This window comes from Gymnoscopelus braueri, assembly GCF_963280865.1.
Source record: "Gymnoscopelus braueri genome assembly, chromosome: 22".
NCBI lineage: Eukaryota > Metazoa > Chordata > Actinopteri > Myctophiformes > Myctophidae > Gymnoscopelus > Gymnoscopelus braueri.
In genome coordinates, this window is record NC_137624.1 from 21,602,111 (window position 1) to 21,622,070 (window position 19,960).

At 38.6% G+C, this 19,960-nt stretch overlaps 1 protein-coding gene across 1 annotated transcript; it reads right to left on the reverse strand.

Moving 5' to 3' along the window:
• Window positions 1-2,414: 2,414 nt before the first annotated feature.
• scarb2c (scavenger receptor class B, member 2c) lies at window positions 2,415-14,816 on the reverse strand. The gene is made up of 12 exons (XM_080418614.1): window positions 14,600-14,816; window positions 13,657-13,814; window positions 9,750-9,894; window positions 9,179-9,373; window positions 8,704-8,795; window positions 7,880-7,999; window positions 6,143-6,321; window positions 5,325-5,443; window positions 3,996-4,069; window positions 3,794-3,845; window positions 3,114-3,266; window positions 2,415-2,552 (listed from the first exon to the last, which is right to left on the reverse strand). Exons 1-12 carry the CDS (start codon window positions 14,720-14,722, stop codon window positions 2,499-2,501), a joined length of 1,464 nt encoding a protein of 487 aa, XP_080274740.1. The 5' UTR covers window positions 14,723-14,816; the 3' UTR covers window positions 2,415-2,498.
• Window positions 14,817-19,960: the final 5,144 nt, after the last annotated feature.

Genomic DNA, 19,960 nt, shown 5'->3' on the forward strand with positions numbered 1-19,960 from the left:
CGTCTTAATGTTAATAGTTTGCACCTTGATGGTGATGGATCTTTAGTTGGAAAAAAGAAAAGTGAATAAAACCTGACAGATAACACACAAAATGTTAAATCTTAATAAATGATTTATATTTGTTTAATTTGGCATAACAGGTTGTTAATGTCATTGTCACAATACAGTATATATGGTGATTTTAAATCTTTCATCCAAATAGACAATAGTAGAGGTCATACAAGAAATAAGTAATTGGTAAATAATTATTTATGGAAAAAGAATGAAAAAAGATAATCTGGACAAAAATATAATCTGTCCATCCATGTAGATAGCAACTGTTTTAAGATGTAAGTTACTATGCCATCATTGATGTGGTATTCCACCCCTATGGAAACTTTCCCTTTGTATTGCAACTTCTAGTTTTGTTAGCAAGTCCCTTGACAGTACAGACCTGACTAAACAGTGAGAACCTTTTTTAAATGTGTTTGTTTTTTAATAATATAAACTTTTATGAAGTAATACTCCTAACTACAACAATGGACAATCAAATGTAAAACTGTTGGACATTGTTATTTCTATAACCTCATTATTGCAAAATCTTAAAGTCAGTACACGGTGAAACCGTTATTATTGCTACAAACTATGAGATTAACGTACAAACAATATCCCTGCTTTTACAAATAATCTGTTGCTAAATTTGTTGAGAAAATAGGATGACTGAAATAATGTTCTGCAGTATAAACCCAAAATTTCCCCGGAAAAAAAGAAAAACTCTTTATTTGACAATATAGTAGACAAAAGCAACATTCTAATCACATAGCGGATAAATCCCCTGAATTAAAAAATACAACATTGCAGCAGCAGTTACATCTCATTGCACAAATCATTCCTCAAGCCAGTTGGGACGGCATTTACAAAAATATAAAACGTTGGTTTACATACTAAAGGCATTTCCCTTGTGTCTACAGTCTACACTGAATTGCCATATCTTCGCTGTCGGGTGGAAACCTTGTATGTCTAAATCCGTTCCTTTATTCAATTATTATTTTAAAATAAAATGACAAAAGCCAATCTACAAGCCCCCAACGCGTTGCATCTTGATGCGTTGTGAGTTTGCAGATCTGCAATTTTCGCTACTTTGTGCGACACTCTTGTATGATGACGTAGGGTATTAATTTATAAAGAAAAACATACGTTGAAATATGGAGATATGAGGTTTCTACCCAACAGTGAAGATATCACGTAAGTTATCATAAACATGAGATGTCTGGAAAGTCTGACTAAATAAAGTCTGGATTATAGTTCAAAGCGGTTTGCTGTATTTTTCATGAAACACAGATAAAACCTTCAGTTAGAGATAAATGTGACCAAGATTAAACATGATCATATTTATGTTAATAGTGCAATTATATCAACAGTGTATTACTGTTCTGCTGATTTTGACAGCTACCCAAAAGTCAACTCCTCTCTGTCTCAACTCACACAAATGTATCGCTCATACTGTAGCTAAAAAACAAAATTACAATACAACTAAAAAAACACATGTAGTTCCTAAAAGTAAGTAGAGCAAAAGGACCATCCTTTATGGAAAGAGATTTGTTTGAAAAATATTTACCAATAATATGAAGATGCACAAATATTCCACAATTTACAAATGTGTTTTGCAATCTGCAAACAATTATTTACTTGAATAGTGACATTTGTAAATCTAAAATGTGTAAAAAAATTAAATTATATTAGTGTGTGCAAATAACAAAAAATAATTTGTGTCTGCAGATTACAAAACACATTTGTAAATTGTGGATTATTTGTGCATCTTGGTATTAGATTTACAAATAATTCACAAATAATTTACTCATGACGTTTGTAAATCTATAATTTGTCATTTGTAAAAAGAAATTATACTTGTGTGTGCATTTATCATAAAATATCATTTGTGTTTGCAGGAATATTGTGGAATATTTGTGCATCTTGGTATTGGATTTACAAAATAAATTAATAATAATCCTTCAAAAATGGAACTAATTCAGAAACCTCATCGCACAAACAGAATTTCTAACAGTAAAGGTCCTTGCACACTGGTGCGTCTTTTCGTTGCGTTTTTTTTACAACAATGAAAAAAATTGAAAAAACAATGAAAAAAAAAAAAACGCAACGAAAAGACGCACCAGTGTGCAAGGACCTTAAAGCTGTTTTATACTCATGTCCGTTGACAGTTTCGGCCAACAAGAATAACAGATTCTCAACACTTTTCATTTCAGAATATGTAATATTTGTTGTCAACTATTGTCTTACGAGTAAAAAACAGCTATAGAAATATAATGCTGCTGTACATCAGTAAAGTGTTAACCCTAAGTAACAGCTCTGCTCAATTAAATAGGGTTAAGCCAGTGCCACGATAAAGTGTGTAGATGTGCGCATAGGATAGTAAACTGGTACTTGGAGTTGATGAGACACTGAGCCCTAGACACACAGAAATCGTCACGATGCATGCAGTGATATCTTCCTGTAATGTCTCATGGTGTTTGGCAGTGTGATCCAAGCAGGGGCTGTCGCTCAGCAGCTGTGTACTGAAAAGTGAAACCAAACAAGAAAGAAGGCTCACATTAAACTCAAAGTACCTTCAAACAACGATGTCTTGAGGTTAGAGCTAGATCTAACCATAAAATCAAGGCACTATTTAAGCTGCAATCCAGAACGTATTTTAGTGAATAAAACATTATTTGACCAATCTGTGTGGTAGAGCATGTTAATACAATATAACTATAGTAGCACATCTGCAGTGGTTGGAAGTGGTCTCTCTGGTCTTCGAGAAATTTAGACCCTGTGTCAAACACTACTGGATGTTATTGGCCGAAGCTCAAAGTGCAATGTTCCCCTGACCAAGTGGGCACTGCGTCTTCGCTATTTTGTCTCACATGCAAGAGACATGGGTTAGCTTTAACTTTGTTGCTCAGTTTGTTGCCTACAACAGCCAGCAATAAACAAATGTACTGATTCTGATACTTTTACATTTGGGCATGTATTTTTTAATTACTTTTCCATTCTCTATAACCTCATGTTAAATATGCAGTTTTCAGATTTCATTTTGCCATGATTTTCATGACCAAAGCAATTGTGCAAGTTCTCACCTGTGGTTCCTTCTGCCGACACATGAGAATCATAAAGATTGCTCCCAGGAGAATGCCTAGACCAATGAGCATGAATGGAATGTTGACGATTATGTTCTCCTCAGCAACAATCACAAGCACCTTCTTGGCTGACTGCTCATCAATGACAACACTCTGGAGAGAGGATAGGAAAGGTTAGCACTATAACAGAGAGTTTGGGCATGACAAATGAACAGCATTATTTTTCTGCTTTGATTTTGGGCAGAAGGCTTCTTCTTGTTTGAATCGCAGGTGCTTTGGCGAGTTTGTTGTCTGTGTTCTGGAAGTTACTCTCTAGAGTAACTTCTCTAGAATATCGTCACTGTTGGGTGGAAACCTTGTATGTCCATAACCGTTATTTTTCAGGAAATGAAAAAAAAAATTGCATTCAAATGGACCCACTGCAGTTATTATTTAGTCACAAGCTCTTGTTAATACTTTTTATTGGTTACATAATTTATAAAACCCACAAACAAGACTTAACATTTTTGTGCCAAAGTAGTTAATTAATTTACAAACAAAAAACATAAAAAGTTGGAGATACAATGTGCTGGCTCAACAGAAATTAAGATTGACTCAACAGAAAATAAAAAAGTTTGTGAACGCATGCAACATGCGTGTGTGTGTGTGTGTGTGTGTGTGATGAGACTGGCTTACATTACCTCATTGAGATAAACCACAGGTAACACCACTGTTCTCACGTTGCCTGTTTGGCTAAAAGGAAAATAAATGATTGTTACTGTTGTGTGTATTAATGATTTGTACAGTAGCAAACTGCTGATGAAGCATTAGAAATTTCCCAGCATGGCAGTGACTCAGAAGCGCTTAAATAAGCAACAGATTATTATTATATGCACTGCATACCTAAAGTGAGGGATTTTCTCCAAGTAGACGTTGACCTGGAGCCTCTTGGCTGCCTGCAGTATGATGCCTGTAAGCTGTGGTACACAAATACATCTTGGTTATCATCTAGGACTATCAACAGTGCCTTGTGACCAATATGATTCCTGTGAGCCACAAAGAGAACATTATAGAATTGGCCTATAATATTTGGGGTAAAATGTCTCACTTGAATAGCACACGCCATGCATTTTGATCAATTCATTTTCAAACTTATGTGCCAAATCTATTTATTGTGGTTTCAGCACTCAGTTTATCTCACCTCAATGGGTTTACCTCAGTAATGCAATAATTATTACATTTTAAGCTGGTCAGTGTAAATCTTTAATATGGAAGGGAAATGCTGCCCCCATTGGTATCTTATTTAGAAACAGTAGTTCTGAATCAGGGTAAACCAGGCCAGCAAAGTGACAATGAAACCTCTGTTCCTGGTATTGTTCTACCCAAAAACATTACAAAAAGCTATGATTCATACAAATATGAAAAGGGGAAAGAAAACAACAACAACAACAAAACTATACACGTTACCGGAATGAGTAGATAACTAATACAATAACTTCTCTATTGTGAGCCTGAAATGTCTTGGTGTTCCCAAGATTATGTTAGATATGTTAACCAATATCTTTGGTTATCTGCACTGGGTAACACCCAACACACAAGCTACAGTAGAAGTAAAAAGATTATAAGATGCATGAGGAAACAACCTTTCAATGTTGGGATACTACTCCATCTAGTGGTAAAAGTTCATGCTGGCAAAGTTGCCTCACTCAAAATGTTAATGCTCTATATTCCCATAGTAATCGCTAATTGCTACGAGTCTGTGTTCAGTAACAGGGGTTTCCCCATCTCTCCAGCTCATCTTCAGGTCAGGATAACAATGTTATAGTTTACATTTTATAGTGTCCTGTCCCGATTCAAAAGATGTCAGCTTATTTTTTATTTCATCACTTCCAATTTCACTTGTTTATCCTGTATCCTGTATGAGTTTTCTCTCCTGATTAGATATAATTGGTAAGAGCTGGAGAGATGGGGAGATTCCTGTGACTGAACAAACACTCTACAACAATGATTACCATCGGAATATAGAGCTATTTAACACTTATTTAACAACAACATTTGAATTACACCCCCTTTAAGGCCCTATATTTCTCTAGAATAAGTTGCAGCAACGTACAGTACATTTGAGATGCAGTTTAAGGTGCAGAACGGACTCAATATTCGATCTGAGGCTGCCATTCTTTCTAACGCGACCTGCATACATCTCAGCTCAAGGTCAAAGACGCTAAAGCCTACCGGGTTGATGTCAATGGTAGTCTGGTGCTGGTCCTTGTTGGGATCCATCCCAAATACATCCTCTGCAAATTTCTCATCTGCCTGGTAGAAATGTGGTGAGGACATAATGATAGGAGCACCTAAAGAGATAACAAAGAAGATTTCCATATTTAATGATCTGGAAACACAACAGACATGTACATATACACTTAAAGAATACGACCGTTTTTCTTTTTTGACATTTGGTTCCACCAATGCAAATTGCTCAAATGTCAATACGCGGGGAAAGTAAAAATGTACAAAACAATACTTTATACAGTAACAGCTATAAGGACAAATAATGCACAGCATTAAAGTAGACATTTCCGTGTCATCAGACTAGTATCAATGTGTCATCTTCACACTTTGTCAAGTTTCTCAATACCAAATTATGATTCTAGTCTGACAACATGTGAATATATACTTGTCATACTACAAATAGAGAAAATAGACACTCTACAAGCTCACAAAACATCGCATATTTGGGCGTAGCTACGATGGGAACTCCTTATATGGTTATTAGTCATAGTGACATGAGTGTGACGACGTGATGCACCGCCCAGTCCTCCCATTAGACAATTGTAATATAGGAATATACTGTAGGATTATTTTGTATTGTACTTTGTCCACAATTTGACAATGATAAAAAACTAAAAGAAAGGGTTGTGCAGCTTCTTTTTTCGTAAAAAAAAAGAAAGAAGAGCAAGTAGTGAGGAGAAAAACTGTGGGTCATGATGCTGCTATTACCTCACAGTTGAACATCATTTTAACAACAATATATTCCATTTAAAACTGCCCACCTTGTTTACATGCACTGACATTGAGCAAGCCAGAGCCCAGGCAGTTCCCTGCAGGGACACAGAAACCAGCATTATCTGGGTTTACTGTACGGTTGGCAAACACCTTGCTTGGTGGTACGAAGCGGTATCCAGGGATCCCTTTCACACTCACATCCTCTGTGTACAGCGCGTACATAGACCTTGGGAAAATAATAGGATTTTGATTAGCCACATTAACGCTGATGCCCCTATGTTCGTTATAGGCAAAACATTTCAAAAAATGTAAATGTATTTATTGTCATAAATAGCATATCTACGTACAAGCTCACTACGGGTTGCGAGCTTGTAGATCAGCCATTCCTTCTATAAATTACATTCTATCGGAATCAGTGTTACCGCCAATCAAATGGAAAACATTAGATACAAGCAAATGTTTTTTGCTTTTTAGAAAGACATTCATCAGGCCAAAGTAATGCATTCTTAATTATTTCCATTACATTTTGGAATCACTACGAGTGCCCACTTTTCAAGATTAGCAAAATTTTATGGTGATACCTCTGATTTAATTACTTTAATTACTTCTCATATAGTCCAAGGTTGGTACAGATCGATTTACAGTATATATGTACAGGACTTCACGGTTTAGTAGGATAAACCACACTAAAGAAACCCTTTTAACCTCATCAAGCTCTTCACTACCTAATTCTGTATTTAGTTGGTATTTAAGCAGTGCATTGTCTGGTCTCTGTATGAGCAATCAGAAAGACCAGTATGTTTACTGTATTAATCCTCAAGCAGTGCTGAGCTGACACTGACCTCATTCAAGAGGCAAACTCTAGCCAGCAATGCTTCCAGCTAGGCTAAATCTGTGTCCTTAATCTTATAGCCAGACCTGGATAATACAGAAGGATATTACCGATGGTTGGGGGAACAGCAGTAACACTAGGCAACTCAAATAATAAGACTAGGCCAAAGATAGGCCAAAGTTCAGCAAAAAAGAGGAAGGCACACCAAACTGAAACATTCCTATGGGCATAACAAGAATGAATAACCTCAAAATCAAACAAGAAAGAAAACCACTCAATTTCTTGCAGGATTCAAAATATTTGTTATAAATAGTATCTTGTTAATTAATGTAATTGCTTCAATATTTTCTTGTCTCAGAATTTAGAATTATTTGAAGCATAATGGAACGACAACTGGGTGGCTCAAAAATCTACATAATCGGCATGGATGTCAAATCTTACACATTCACTCTTTTAAAAGCATAGAAATAAAGAGATAAAATAACAGACTTAAACAATAATGTAATGGTTATTCATCAAGAGGATGGTATTGTGCAAGGGCATTTTATAGTTGCTTTATAGTTGATTTCTACTTCACATAAACACAATATTCCATAGAAACCACCAAACACACCTTAAAATTCAACCTTGTTATGCATCAAAAAATAAACATTTAAGTTTTTATCCTGGAATTAAAAGTAGTCCAAGTTGGCGCAAGCCTCTGTTCTTCAGGAAATTTGTTCCAAATATGTGTGGCATAATACACTAAACACTGCCTCACCGTGTTTAGTTTTAAATCTGAGAACAGTTACAGTAGTAGTTCAATACACCTTAACAGCTTTTTATTTCCATGCGTTGGTTGACACCTTTTTATTTCCATGCGTTGGTTGACACCTTTTTATTTTCATGCAATGTGGTTCCAGACCCTGCCAACAACAACAACAACAACAACAACAACCCCAAGAACCCTTACCTGCAGAGATCAGAAGAGAATATGAAGAGTGTCTCGTTCTTGGTGATGATTGGATGGAACGAGGCCCCATTTGTTCCACTAATCATGTTACACTCATCCGTGGTCCACCAATTCAGGTCGCTGCAACAATACAATAGAACGTTTGTTTTGCTTATATATAAAATGAGTTATGTTATGGAACAAAAAGGAATGTGTAATAAATAGCCTGCACTCTAACGTTAAATAATTTTGAGAGGCTTGTTCATATTTGATTTGCAATACCTAGTTTGACAAATGGAAACATTATTATGTCAGCAGTGGCTCAGGGTTAAAGCGGCTGCCTGGGAACCGGAAGGTTCCTAGTTCGATCCCTGGCTACTCCTGTCTGCATGTCAAAGCGTCCTTGAGCAAGACACTGAATGCCTAAATGCACCCGATGAGCAGGTTGGTGCCTTGCATGGTGACATGGTTGTGCTTTACAATGTAAAGTACATTGTAAATCACATTTTGAGTGGTTGGAAGACTAGAAAAAGTGCTATACAAATGCAGTTCATAGTTTGTGATTCGAGTAGGCTAAATAGGCCACAGTAAAGTCATCATTCTAATTCTGTTCACAGCGGTGTGAGGTAAACAGAGGTTATGCTAGAATCGCCTCACGTTCAAAATACATTCCCATTTTCTTTGCCATCATGAATAGTTAGCGTTGTACTGGGTCTGTACAGTTGGTGATGGTTTGTTGCTGTTGATGTTTATTATTTGCTTGTTCTTTTAAGCGTTATTTATTACAGAGTATCAATTTGGTATCAGTTGGTGTTGGTAGGGAGAAATATTTTCAAATAATTTACCTTTTACCATTCCATGTGTCCACTCGGGCAAAGTCCTTGTAGTTCTGCTGACCAGTGAAAAACACATAATCTCCATCATTTGAAGCATTGGCCTAAAAAAGAAAGAAAGAAAGGAAAAGAAAGAAATATTGCTATGAAGCACATTGAACAGATATTTCATCTGTGGTTGAGTTCTTCATATAATGAATCAGATACTTCTGTTTTAATCCATTTCATATATAGCTTCAGTATGATTATAATAATATGAAAAAAAATAATATAATGTAATTAATATAACATAAGAGCTGTGAAGAGAATTTAGGCTATAACCCCCAAATAAGTACATTTACACAATCTACTTTTACAGCAAAACCCCAGACTTGTGAAATATAATGAAGCCTTGTAATTACAAATTAGTATTTTTTTCTCTTGAGGAATGGTTTGGACAAGCAAAGTCCATTCTGTAGACAGTACAATGTGTATGCTTGAAGCAAACCTTATAGAAGAGTCCAAAGACAGAATCCAAATCAGGTTGGAAAGCTTTTAAGTCTTTAAGGAGTGCATCCTCATATCCCCACAGTAGCTCTCCGACTGTACGAGTAGTGAAGAGGCCCTCATTAAGAGACTTCATTAAAGCAGAGATCACCCCAGCCTCAATTGGTAGCTTGAACTTGAATCTCTCCATCACCGTCTATAAAGAGAGCAATGAAACAATGTCTGAACAAAAGATTGTGAAAAGTAACCACTCACATAACTTATCAATATGAGTACCATCTTGTCTCATATTGATTGTTCATAAAGACTACATTTTGCTATGCTTTTTCATGCTGAGCTCCCAGGATTTGAACATGACTACTTTCAACATGACGTCCCTATTTTAGCATTAAAAGGCGAAAATGTTCATTTTTTTTTTACAAACAGCTTAAGTAGCAGATCTACAAGCTTACAATGCTCGGCTATCTTAGCTAGCACGAAGTATACAGGGCTTAAGTTGTTAAAGATCACACTGTGTATTTTGTTACAGTATCTATAATACAGACTGTCTATGAATTTATTCCAGTGCACACCATGGCAGGGATGTTAGCAGTCCTGATGAGGTCACTCTCTGGGCCTGTGGACATGTCGGGCTGGAATATGTAGGTCTTAGTGTTGACTGCTGCTACTTTAGTACCATTATCCAGGAAGTCCACCTGCTCCATTGGACGGTATTCCCTGTATAAGAAGCCATGACAGTAATTGAGATGTTAAAAACTTCAAAGAGCTCAGATATGGGTATAAAACGGACACAGGCAGACAGACAGACATACAAACAACAGACAGATACAGAGATCTCCATATGGGCACAAAAGAGACACAGACAGACAATGGGTACGACAGATATTGCATAACCAGAGGGGCGGGCAGGCGTTCTAAACCGGCATCACAGTCACATATGGAAGTCAAAGGGCATTAGTGACGTCGTCAGATAATTGTCTAAGGAAGTTAAAGGCAGTGGAGTCAGGCTGAAATCTTGCCCAAATATGGAGTCATACGTTATAGAAGGTAAAATTAATAATTCAAGTAAATTGAACATGTCACCTACTATTCCCAAAAAAATATCTCTATGGTTGTTGTGAAATGCTATAAATTGTGTACAATTTATTAGTATTTCTTAAAGCATTAATTTTCATTCTTGCTCTAGAGTCAAGACAGAAAATAGTCTAGGGGCTAGAGACCATCCCCAAGGAGGGACTTAAAAACAGCTTATGTCCACACATTTGGGTTTGTTGGGGCCTAAAATGTAGAAGAGCAGTCTTGTGACAGGAAGGTCACTACAGTATGATTCAAATGACTGTTTGTGAAAGTATTTTTGACTCTCTTCCTAAAATACATAAGAGTTTGGTTGAACCGATTCCGGGGCGTCCTATAGTAGCAGGAACTCAGTCTTTGACTGAACCTATGTCCAAATATATAGATCTACATATTAAACAGTTGGTTGCCAAGCTTCCTTCTTTTGTTAAAGACACTACAGACTTTTTAAATAAATTAGATTCGGTTCAGAACACTCTTAACTCAGATCTCCTGTGTACTATGGCTGTGTCTAGCCTGTACACTAATGTTCCTCATAAAGAGGCTCGAGGCCCTGACTTACTTTTTGAACCAGAGAGAGGCTAAAACTCCCCCTACTGATTTTCTCACTGATATGACTCGACTTGTGTTAAGCAAGAATTATTTCAAATTTGAGAACTCTTATTATTTACAGTGTCAAGGGGTGAGCATGGGAAGTCCCTGCTCCCCAAATTATGCCAATTTATTTATGGGAAAATTTGAGTGTGACTTTGTGTACAATAACAATCCTTTTTCTTCTTGGTTAAAATGTTGGTTTAGATATATTGATGAATTTTTTTTCATTTTCTCTGGGTCAGTGGAACAGTTGGAGGTTTATATTAATTCTAGAATGCCATCGATATCCTTCACTTTAGAGTTTAGTAGAGAATCAGTGTCATTCTTGGATGTATTAGTACAGAGAGAGGTAGATAAGATTTCTACTTGTGTCTACAGAAAACAAACTGATAGAAACAATTATTTAAATTTTTCTAGTTATCACCCGTCAGGGTTAAAGAGAAGCTTACCTTACAGTCAACTATTGAGGACGAAAAGAATCTGAAGTACTGACAGTGCTTTCGAAAGACAAGCAAAGGACTTGTGCGATCGTTTCAAAACTAAAGGTTATAGTGATAAAGTGCTGAGTGTTAATGTACAGAGAGCTCGAGAGAAAGAGAGGTCTAGCTTGTTAACTCCAAAACCTGCTCGTGCAGGGGAGTCTAAGATAGTTTTGTCCACAACCTATTCCCCTTTGTGCATTGATATTAAGAATTCTGTTAAAAAATACTGGTATGTGTTATCGAGTGATCCTAATGTGGGTCATGTTTTCAAGGAGCCCCCCATCTTTGCACACAAACGTGCCAAAAATGTGAGGGACTCTCTAGTGAGGGCAGACTGTCATGTTCCACCGCAACATTTTATGTCCGATTTGCCTACGGGCAACTTTCCGTGTTATAACGGTGTTCATTGCAATGCAATGATCAGAGGGAATCATGTATTACATCCACATTCAGGAAAAAAGATTGATGTTAAAAGCATCATCACCTGTAAAACTAAGTTTGTGGTCTATCTGCTAAAATGCCCTTGTGGCCTTTGTTATGTGGGTAAAACCAAAAGAGAACTTAAAGTTCGAATTTCAGAACATAAAAGTAATATTAGAAACAAGGATGAAAAATCGCTTGTGGCTAGACATTTTAATGCGGTGGGATGTTTCAGGGTATTGAGGCAGTACTGCCCTTAAAAAGAGGTGGGGATCGTGAAAAACTTCTATTGCAACGAGAGGCATGGTGGATACACTCTCTCCAAACAGAACACCCTAAAGGTCTAAATGAAGAACTTTTACTAGGTTGTTTCTTATAGTATTTATTGTGTTTAAAACAGACAGAGTATACCACTTTAGAGTGAAATGAGTTTATTTTTTAGAGCAATGAATTGATGATGAGACAAATGAGTGATTAATGCCTCTTTTTCGAGTGACACTGTGTATACTTCGGTATTTAAAAATGTGTTTTGCAGTTTTTACAAATGTGAAATCTGAGTCTGTCTTTATGAAGGAGTACTGAGGGACTCGCACAGACAAAGGTTTTAAAACTGGTGCTTTACTGCTAAAAAAATGAAGGTGTTGTTCTATGTCATTTTCTTTTTCTTTACATGCATTTTCTGTTTTATGGTGACCCTCTTGTTAAAAAAAGTGTCTTATTTTGTTGTTACCCAGACCGCTCTGTGCGTGGCACCAAGGTCCCTTTATAAAAGTGACACAAAAAGAGTGTGTTGTCATTGTACGCTGAAGAAGGCCTCTGGGCCGAAACGTCTGGTTTGACGCTGCTGCTGGGGAGCTATGACTTAAATAAATAAGAGCCTAAAAGGACTTAAGTGAGTGCTGGTATTCCTTTCTATGAACTTTATCCGCCTGAACCGTGCACCCTGTACATTGGTACTTCGAAAACTCGTCTCGTGAGTGCTTGCTTCCTTCTTTTTCAAGTTCATTGTTTGTGAAAGTAGCCCACGTAGACCATGACCATGACGTGACCAAGATTGAGTAACCCCCCTAAATGGAACTTACCAAAGGCCATGAGACATTTGCATTCATGAACTACATTTGCTTAATCTAAAAGGCTGGTGTCACTGCTTCGATGTTTTTTGTGCGCTTGCTTTTGTATAGCAACATTGTAGCAACATTGCCACCAGAACACGTATTTTGAACAGAATCTCAGCTCCAATTGTAGCCTGATTTGTACTATGTCATACAACACAGTCGCACACCGAAAATATCTGTCATCTCTATTATGTCAAATTCAATCACATGATATGACACCAATTTGGGAGCATTCGGGGACTTCTATAGTGGCCATCGCTGAGTGGTTAGTGAGCCCACCTGGGCAGCCAGAGGCCCTGGTTGTCCCAGGTGCGATTCCAGACCAGGCCAGCAATGTGTCGATGTGTGTCCCTGAGCAAGACTCTTAATCCCTAATTGCTCCCCGAGTGCCGTACAATGGCTGCTCACTGCTCCTAGTATTTATAAGATGGGTAAATGGACAAATTTCACGCATGTGCAAATATACAGTGACAAAAAAAACACCCCAAAAAGTGGTGACTAATCTATCCATCTATCCTCTATTCTTCCGTATATGGGCATAAAAGGGACACAGACCGACACAGAGATTCCAGGACTTATTATATCCAAGTTGTTTTTGTTTTTCTTGAGAAGAGAACTCCCTTTTGTTGAGGCTATGCAATGCAATGTTAATGTCTGAGTGATCGTGATGCAAAATGGGGATTGTTTGTGCATAGTACTATACATAAACTCTCTGGTGAGTGTTTTTTGTTGCTCATTTTGTGTACAGACACACAGCCACAAAACACAAAACACCACCACCCTGCTCTCCTCACCTGTACGTGTAGGGTCCGATCTCTATCACAGCTGGTCGGTCTCCATCCAGGACCTCCAAAGGATTGGTCAGATTGAAGAAATAAAACTGCATGTAGACGGGTGGGGGAGGATTCTCCCAGGCCTCAAATGAATCTGTGCCATTTTTCAACACCACCTCCTATGTGGGAGAAAGGCCATTCCTTCAGTTAAATGACACTGTCCATTATGTGGCTGAAACGGATACAAGAAGAGTGGGCACTAAGAAAGAGTGGGCACCTCGATGTAAAATGTTCTATTTTGTCCAAAATGTTTTTAAAAATATATCTGAAAAATGGTCTTAAGTAATGTAAAATATACATGATTTGAAATATTAGATCTTATTTATGAAAGGTTCAATCGTGTTCTAATAGCCTACTTTGACCGTTTTCCTTTTTATTCTTTTTTTTTTTTTTTTACATTTTGGACTAACATCGAGGTGCCCACTCTTCCGTAGTGCCCACTCTTCCTGTTTGCGGCTGAAACTGTAAACGTGCCTCACATGACATGATCACATCATCACACACACCAACGCTCCCAACTGCTAAAGAGTGTTAAATGTTGCTTACTAGTACACTTAAGTCGCAATCTATACTGAAGTCAAGCTATAATCACACAATATAGTCACTCATTGATGTAAATAGGTATTGTGTGTGACTGTGATTATAGCTTGACTTCAGTATAGATTGATAGAGTTGGACTGTAGCATTTCCCCCCCGATATACTTTAATAATTAATCGATCAATGTGTCACCATGCACTCGTGACCTGACCTCCCTTTGCCAAGCTAGCTAAACAGCGAACGCTCATTAACAGTCAAGTAAGAAGTTTGTTTTCTCCTGATTTTAAGTATTGTGTCAAATACATCAACTATGTCCAAATCACCAGCCACACACTACCTCATCTTGCTGCCAGCATATGTACTCACCTTTTTTACAAGTGAATGCAGGATATTTGGAAACACATCGGACAAGATTAAGGAAATACCCGCAATTAAAACAAGAATAGAAGACACCCCAATGCTGTAGATGCAACATGATTTCAACAGCATGTTGGCGACGAAGACAGAATATGAATGTTAGCAGCTAACTTGTGTTGGAGTAGCTAGCTATCTCGAGGAGTGCTGTGTTTTTGTTTTGACCAGGTTTGACAGATCAGGAACCTAGAAAGATACCAAGGATGAGTCTGTGACGTAACGCGAAGTCTAGCACCATGGGGCCGGCCCATAGGCGGCGCAGTTGTGCGGTTGGAGTCGGATGGAGTTCTTGATCACAGACATGGTTTCTTGATGAGCTGATCTACAAGCTCACCATGCGTAGCGAAAGCGAGGTAGGCCTACGTGAGATCTGCTATAATTGTAGCCTCGATATCCAGGCTTTTATTGTTTAGTTTTGGTAAAAAATAAACTATAATTGGGACTCCCAATTATGCTCCGTCGGCAGGCACGCATACGATGACATCACCGACGTGTCCTTTATTGTAGCCTAGAAGTAGAACCATGCTCATCATGAGTCATGATGACCAACTAAAAAATATTTTGTTGACTCCATCTCCACATTTCAGTAAATAAGTGTTTAATTTAAACGATGATAAAATGTCAAAAATTAAATAGTTCACAAATGTTAATTATGCTAAACTCCTCATTATGTATATAGGCCTACAGTGTACATCTTTTGAAATATTTAACTTTATAGTGCATGTTGGCTCACTGGAAAGGCTGTCCTATAAAGACTGTTAGTATCAATAGTAATATCAATGATTCCACGAAGGAAGTATTACACTGCTATTTCATGCTATTATGGCTGCAGTGGAAAGGGTAGCCTATGGCCAATTATGAACATTTTCATCAGATTTGTGGCTGTCAAGCACATTAGTAAACCAACTCAGCACTAATGTCCCTGGGGAGGGACTCTCTGCCTCCACCTGATCTTCTGTGGTGAGAGGGGACCATTGGTTCTTAAAGTGGGGTCCGGGACCCCCAGGGGTCCTTGGGGGGGTTCCAGGGGTCCCCAGCAAAAGTGGTTAATATAGCATCACAATAAAAAAAAATTCACACGTTATCCATTTGTATGTTGGCTATTCAAAAATAGCAGATCTACAAGCTCAGAGCTTGTACATCTGCTATTTGTTTTTAAAACAAATCTAATATTCTCTTCTGGGGGTCCTTGGCACAAAACCTTAGAATATATATACATTTGGGGGTCCTTGACTTGAAAAAGTTTAAGAACCACTGATAGACCCATAGAGGCCATCATACAGTAAGATAGCCTACAGAGATGCAGTCCCCATAATGTCTTCACATTCCCAATACAAATAATACAAATAAATAACAGGATAAAGGTGCGCACCTTTATCTTTTTAATGTTTTGAGCTATGTTTGCCATCGCTGAGCTTGACACGGGCTTTGCGATCATCACATTGGTTAAAGCCATCGTGACGCAATAACTCCGACAGACCGGTGAGCTCCCTCCAGCAGCATCTCTCATCAACTGTCTAAAGGAGCAACGTGTGTGGACTGTGGACCACTTTATCATCCTCCAGAGTGCAGACGGAATATCGGAGTACTTGTCAATTACACCGTAGCCAGGTAGGCTTTTCATTGTTAGTCAAACCATGCTAGTTTCATCAATCAAATACCCACATGCCAAATAAACATGCATGTCCACATGTCCTATAGGACATGCGTGTTTATTTGCTCGCATGTGGTTTTATTTGATCACTCAGTGTTGTGATGTATTGTAGGCTAATGAACGCAATGAGATAATGATGAAAATGTGGTAGAGGTCGCCGGGTCGGGAATCGCGCTTTGACTTGCAACGCTTTGAAGTAGATTTTTTTTTAAGTCATGTGAATTGTGCTTATTTGTGATGCAGCAAACGTCAGTGCGCTCTTGTACGCTATAGCCATATTATGCGCTCTGAATTAGATATAGGCTATGCAATTATATGTAAAAGGTAGACTAGGCTACTTTGAATTAAGTCTACATTATTATTATGAATACAGATCCATATAGTGTCTGCTGTCACGAATAGCCTATTAGGCAATTTCACGCCAAATTTGGTGTACAATTGGAAGAAATGCTGTGTGTGTGTGTGTGTGTGTGTGTGTGTGTGTGTGTGTGTGTGTGTGTGTGTGTGTGTGTGACTGTGTGTGTGACTGTGTGTGTGTGTGTGTGCGTGTGTGTGTGTGCGTGTGTGTGTGTGTGTGTGTGTGTGTGTGTGTGTGTGTGTGTGTGTGTGTGTGTGTGTGTGTGTGTGTGTGCTTGCTTGCGTGTGTGCGCTTGCTTGCGTGTGTGGTGCTGGTGCCTGCAGTGCGTGGTGCGTGCGTCACGGTGCGTGCGTGTGTGTGTGTGTGTGTGTGCTTGCTTGCGTGCGTGGTGCGTGGTGCGTGTGTGGTGCTGCGTGTGTGTGTGTGTGTGTGTGTGTGTGTGTGTGTGTGTGTCTGTGTGTGTGTGTGTGTGTGTGTGTGTGTGTGTGTGTGTGTGTGTGTGTGTGTGTGTGTGCGTGTGCATGCTTGCGTGCGCGTGTATGCACGAGCGCATGTATGCACCATAGAGAGAAGGAGAGAGATACTTATTTCATTTGACATTGTTCTATTAAGGCACATCTCCAAGGACAATTCTCATCTGCCTAACAAGTTGCCCCTTACAAAAGTATATTTTTATCATAGCATTCACCATGATTGCTTGTACTGTACTGTATGTCACATTTGGCATTTCATTTGGGACATGCATTCTTTGCCCAAATGCATGTCAGATTCCCCATTGCTCTGAATTACTGATGTGCTGTCCCATTGGCCATTAGAGAGAATAGGTTCTAGATGTGGTCATTTACTCGAGTACTGTACTTAACCTACATTGTTGAGTATTTGCAGCCTACTTTACTTGAGTATTTGTGTTTTTGGCCTACTTACTTACTGTATGACTTTAACACCACTATATTTCAAAGACAAATATTGTAGGCTACTCTTGAATCCACAACATTTCTAGGAAAGAAAAAAGTAGACTACATTACAATTAATCTCAACCTGTTTTATACAGCAGTGAGAATGGTATCTACAAGCTTGTAGATATCTGCTATTTTCACCATTATTGATATATCTTTTATCTGGAAAATCTTTGGTCTTTTCCATTTGAATACAGCAATGCATTTAGTATTGCCCTACTTTTAAATGCACATACTTTTGAATACTTATAAAAGCAAGTAACAAGCTAACTCAAAACACATTTGACTGGCCTGATGGTCCAGGCACCCTAGGCTGCAATGCCAGCCTGACGGCGTGTCGCGAGTTCGACTCCCGATCCCGATGACCTGCTGCATGTCACCCACCATCTCTCTCCCCATTTCCTGTCAGCCTACTTTCCCTATCCCTCTCAAAATAAAGGCATAAAAAGCCCCCAAAAAAATCTTAAAAAAAAACACACATTTGACTGAGCAACTTTCACATACTTGAGTAGCATTTGACAGGGAGTATCTATACTTGTGACTCAAGTACTGGGGTTCGAGTAGCCTACTTTGGCCAGCACAGTTAACAAGCACCATGATGATCTGAGAGGGCAGCAGGCAGGATGAACATCGGGCCTGAGAGTCTCATAGTCCCGTTACAGGAATGACCTCTCTCAGACAGGATGGCTGATCTGATCTGACATAAATGTCCACTGATGGTTGATCTGATATGACACAAATGTCCAGTGCAGTTAGATTAATCACAACCCTTTGATTCAGTCTCTGAAGCCTGAGTTATACTTTGTGGTATGGATGGTGTCGCGTGGTTGGTCATCTCTACTCTGACCCAGTTGTTTTGGTGTTGAACTCGCTCACTCTCCTTCAGTACAGAATTTAATTGCATGCCTTTGTTAATACGTAGGTTTATGGTTGGTTCTGATGTTATCTTAACCTCTTTCAACCTGGTGTCCGTATTTTGGGCAAGTAGGGGAGGAAAGAAAATGTCAACATCTTTTAAAAATTACTATTTTTGAAATATGGCTGAAGTGGTTTAACAAATCACCAATAGGCGTAGTAGCTTCATTGCAAAATTGTGTTATATACTTTCCTTTGGTTCTTTTAGTATTAACAAAACCATGAATGTATGTGGATTAATAAACACATATTGTAGCAAGCTCTAATGGATGTGTATATGGTGGTACTGTGGTTGGGTCAGGTCTATGGGGCATGTTGCCGTTATGAAACGTTCTTATTGGAGTGTTGTGAGGAGTTAAGGCTCCCCTGCCTCTTCATAGTCATCTGCAGAAGATGCCACTCCGATTTTTCACCATTTATGCCCGAATAGTGCAGTCTGACAGCCCAGGACTGATGGATAGTTGCATGTAGAAAAAGATACTAAACTTTTGCGGTGCAGAACCTTTGAACAGCCGTTTATTTTGAAATGAGCTACTTCATTAATCAATAACAGACTTATAAGCTAAATCGTGTGTCTACATTCATACTCAGAACACACACACACACACACACACACACACACACACACACACACACACACACACACACACACGCATGCAAGCACAAACACGCGCGCTCGCACACACGCAAGCACGCACACACACACACACGCACGCACGCACGCACGCACGCACGCACACACACACACACACACACACACACACACACACACACACACACACACACACACACACACACACACACACACACACACACACACACACACACACACACACACACACACACACACACACACACACACAATATGTAACTGTAGACTTCAGTTAAACATATTTTCCCATTTGACAAAAAACACATAATAAATTAATATTTGAAGGTACATACATCACATCTTTAATTCATATAGTCTCTACTGCGCCAGTGTGACTGATTTTTATTTATCTATTTAATCAAAATGATATTTTAGATTTTAATATAAAACAAAGATTTCATGAATAGGGAAGAATATTTTGTGTGATTTTTTGTGTTAACTTAATTAAAAGGTTTGCATTAATTAACGCAACGTAGAACACTCAGCTGTGCCAGCAGAGGATCTCTGCAGTGGAGCTGCCCTACATGCAGTGCAGACAGCTGAGTAAAGCCTGATTCGTACATTGTTGTACGACGGTGTCGCACGCCCAAAATAGCTGATCTACAAGCACACAACACGTCGCAAAGCGACGCTTTGTGTGCTTGTAGATCGGCTATTCTTTGCACATGACACCATTAAATGAATTAAGCGTAATTGTGGATGACTGTTGCTGGCCTAGGCAGAGAGAAGAGGGGGGATGCTAATGGTTGAATGTTGGAGGATAGGCTATGCTGAAGTC

Coding starts and splice junctions, on each gene's coding strand:
- scarb2c (XM_080418614.1), bottom strand. CDS start 14,722: ATGCTGTTGAAATCATGTTGCATCTACAGCATTGGGGTGTCTTCTATT. Junction 8,796..9,178: donor TCTTTGGACTCTTCTATAAG/GTTTGCTTCAAG, acceptor TTTCTTTTTTAG/GCCAATGCTTCAAATGATGG. Junction 5,444..6,142: donor TGTCAGTGCATGTAAACAAG/GTGGGCAGTTTT, acceptor TTATCTCTTTAG/GTGCTCCTATCATTATGTCC.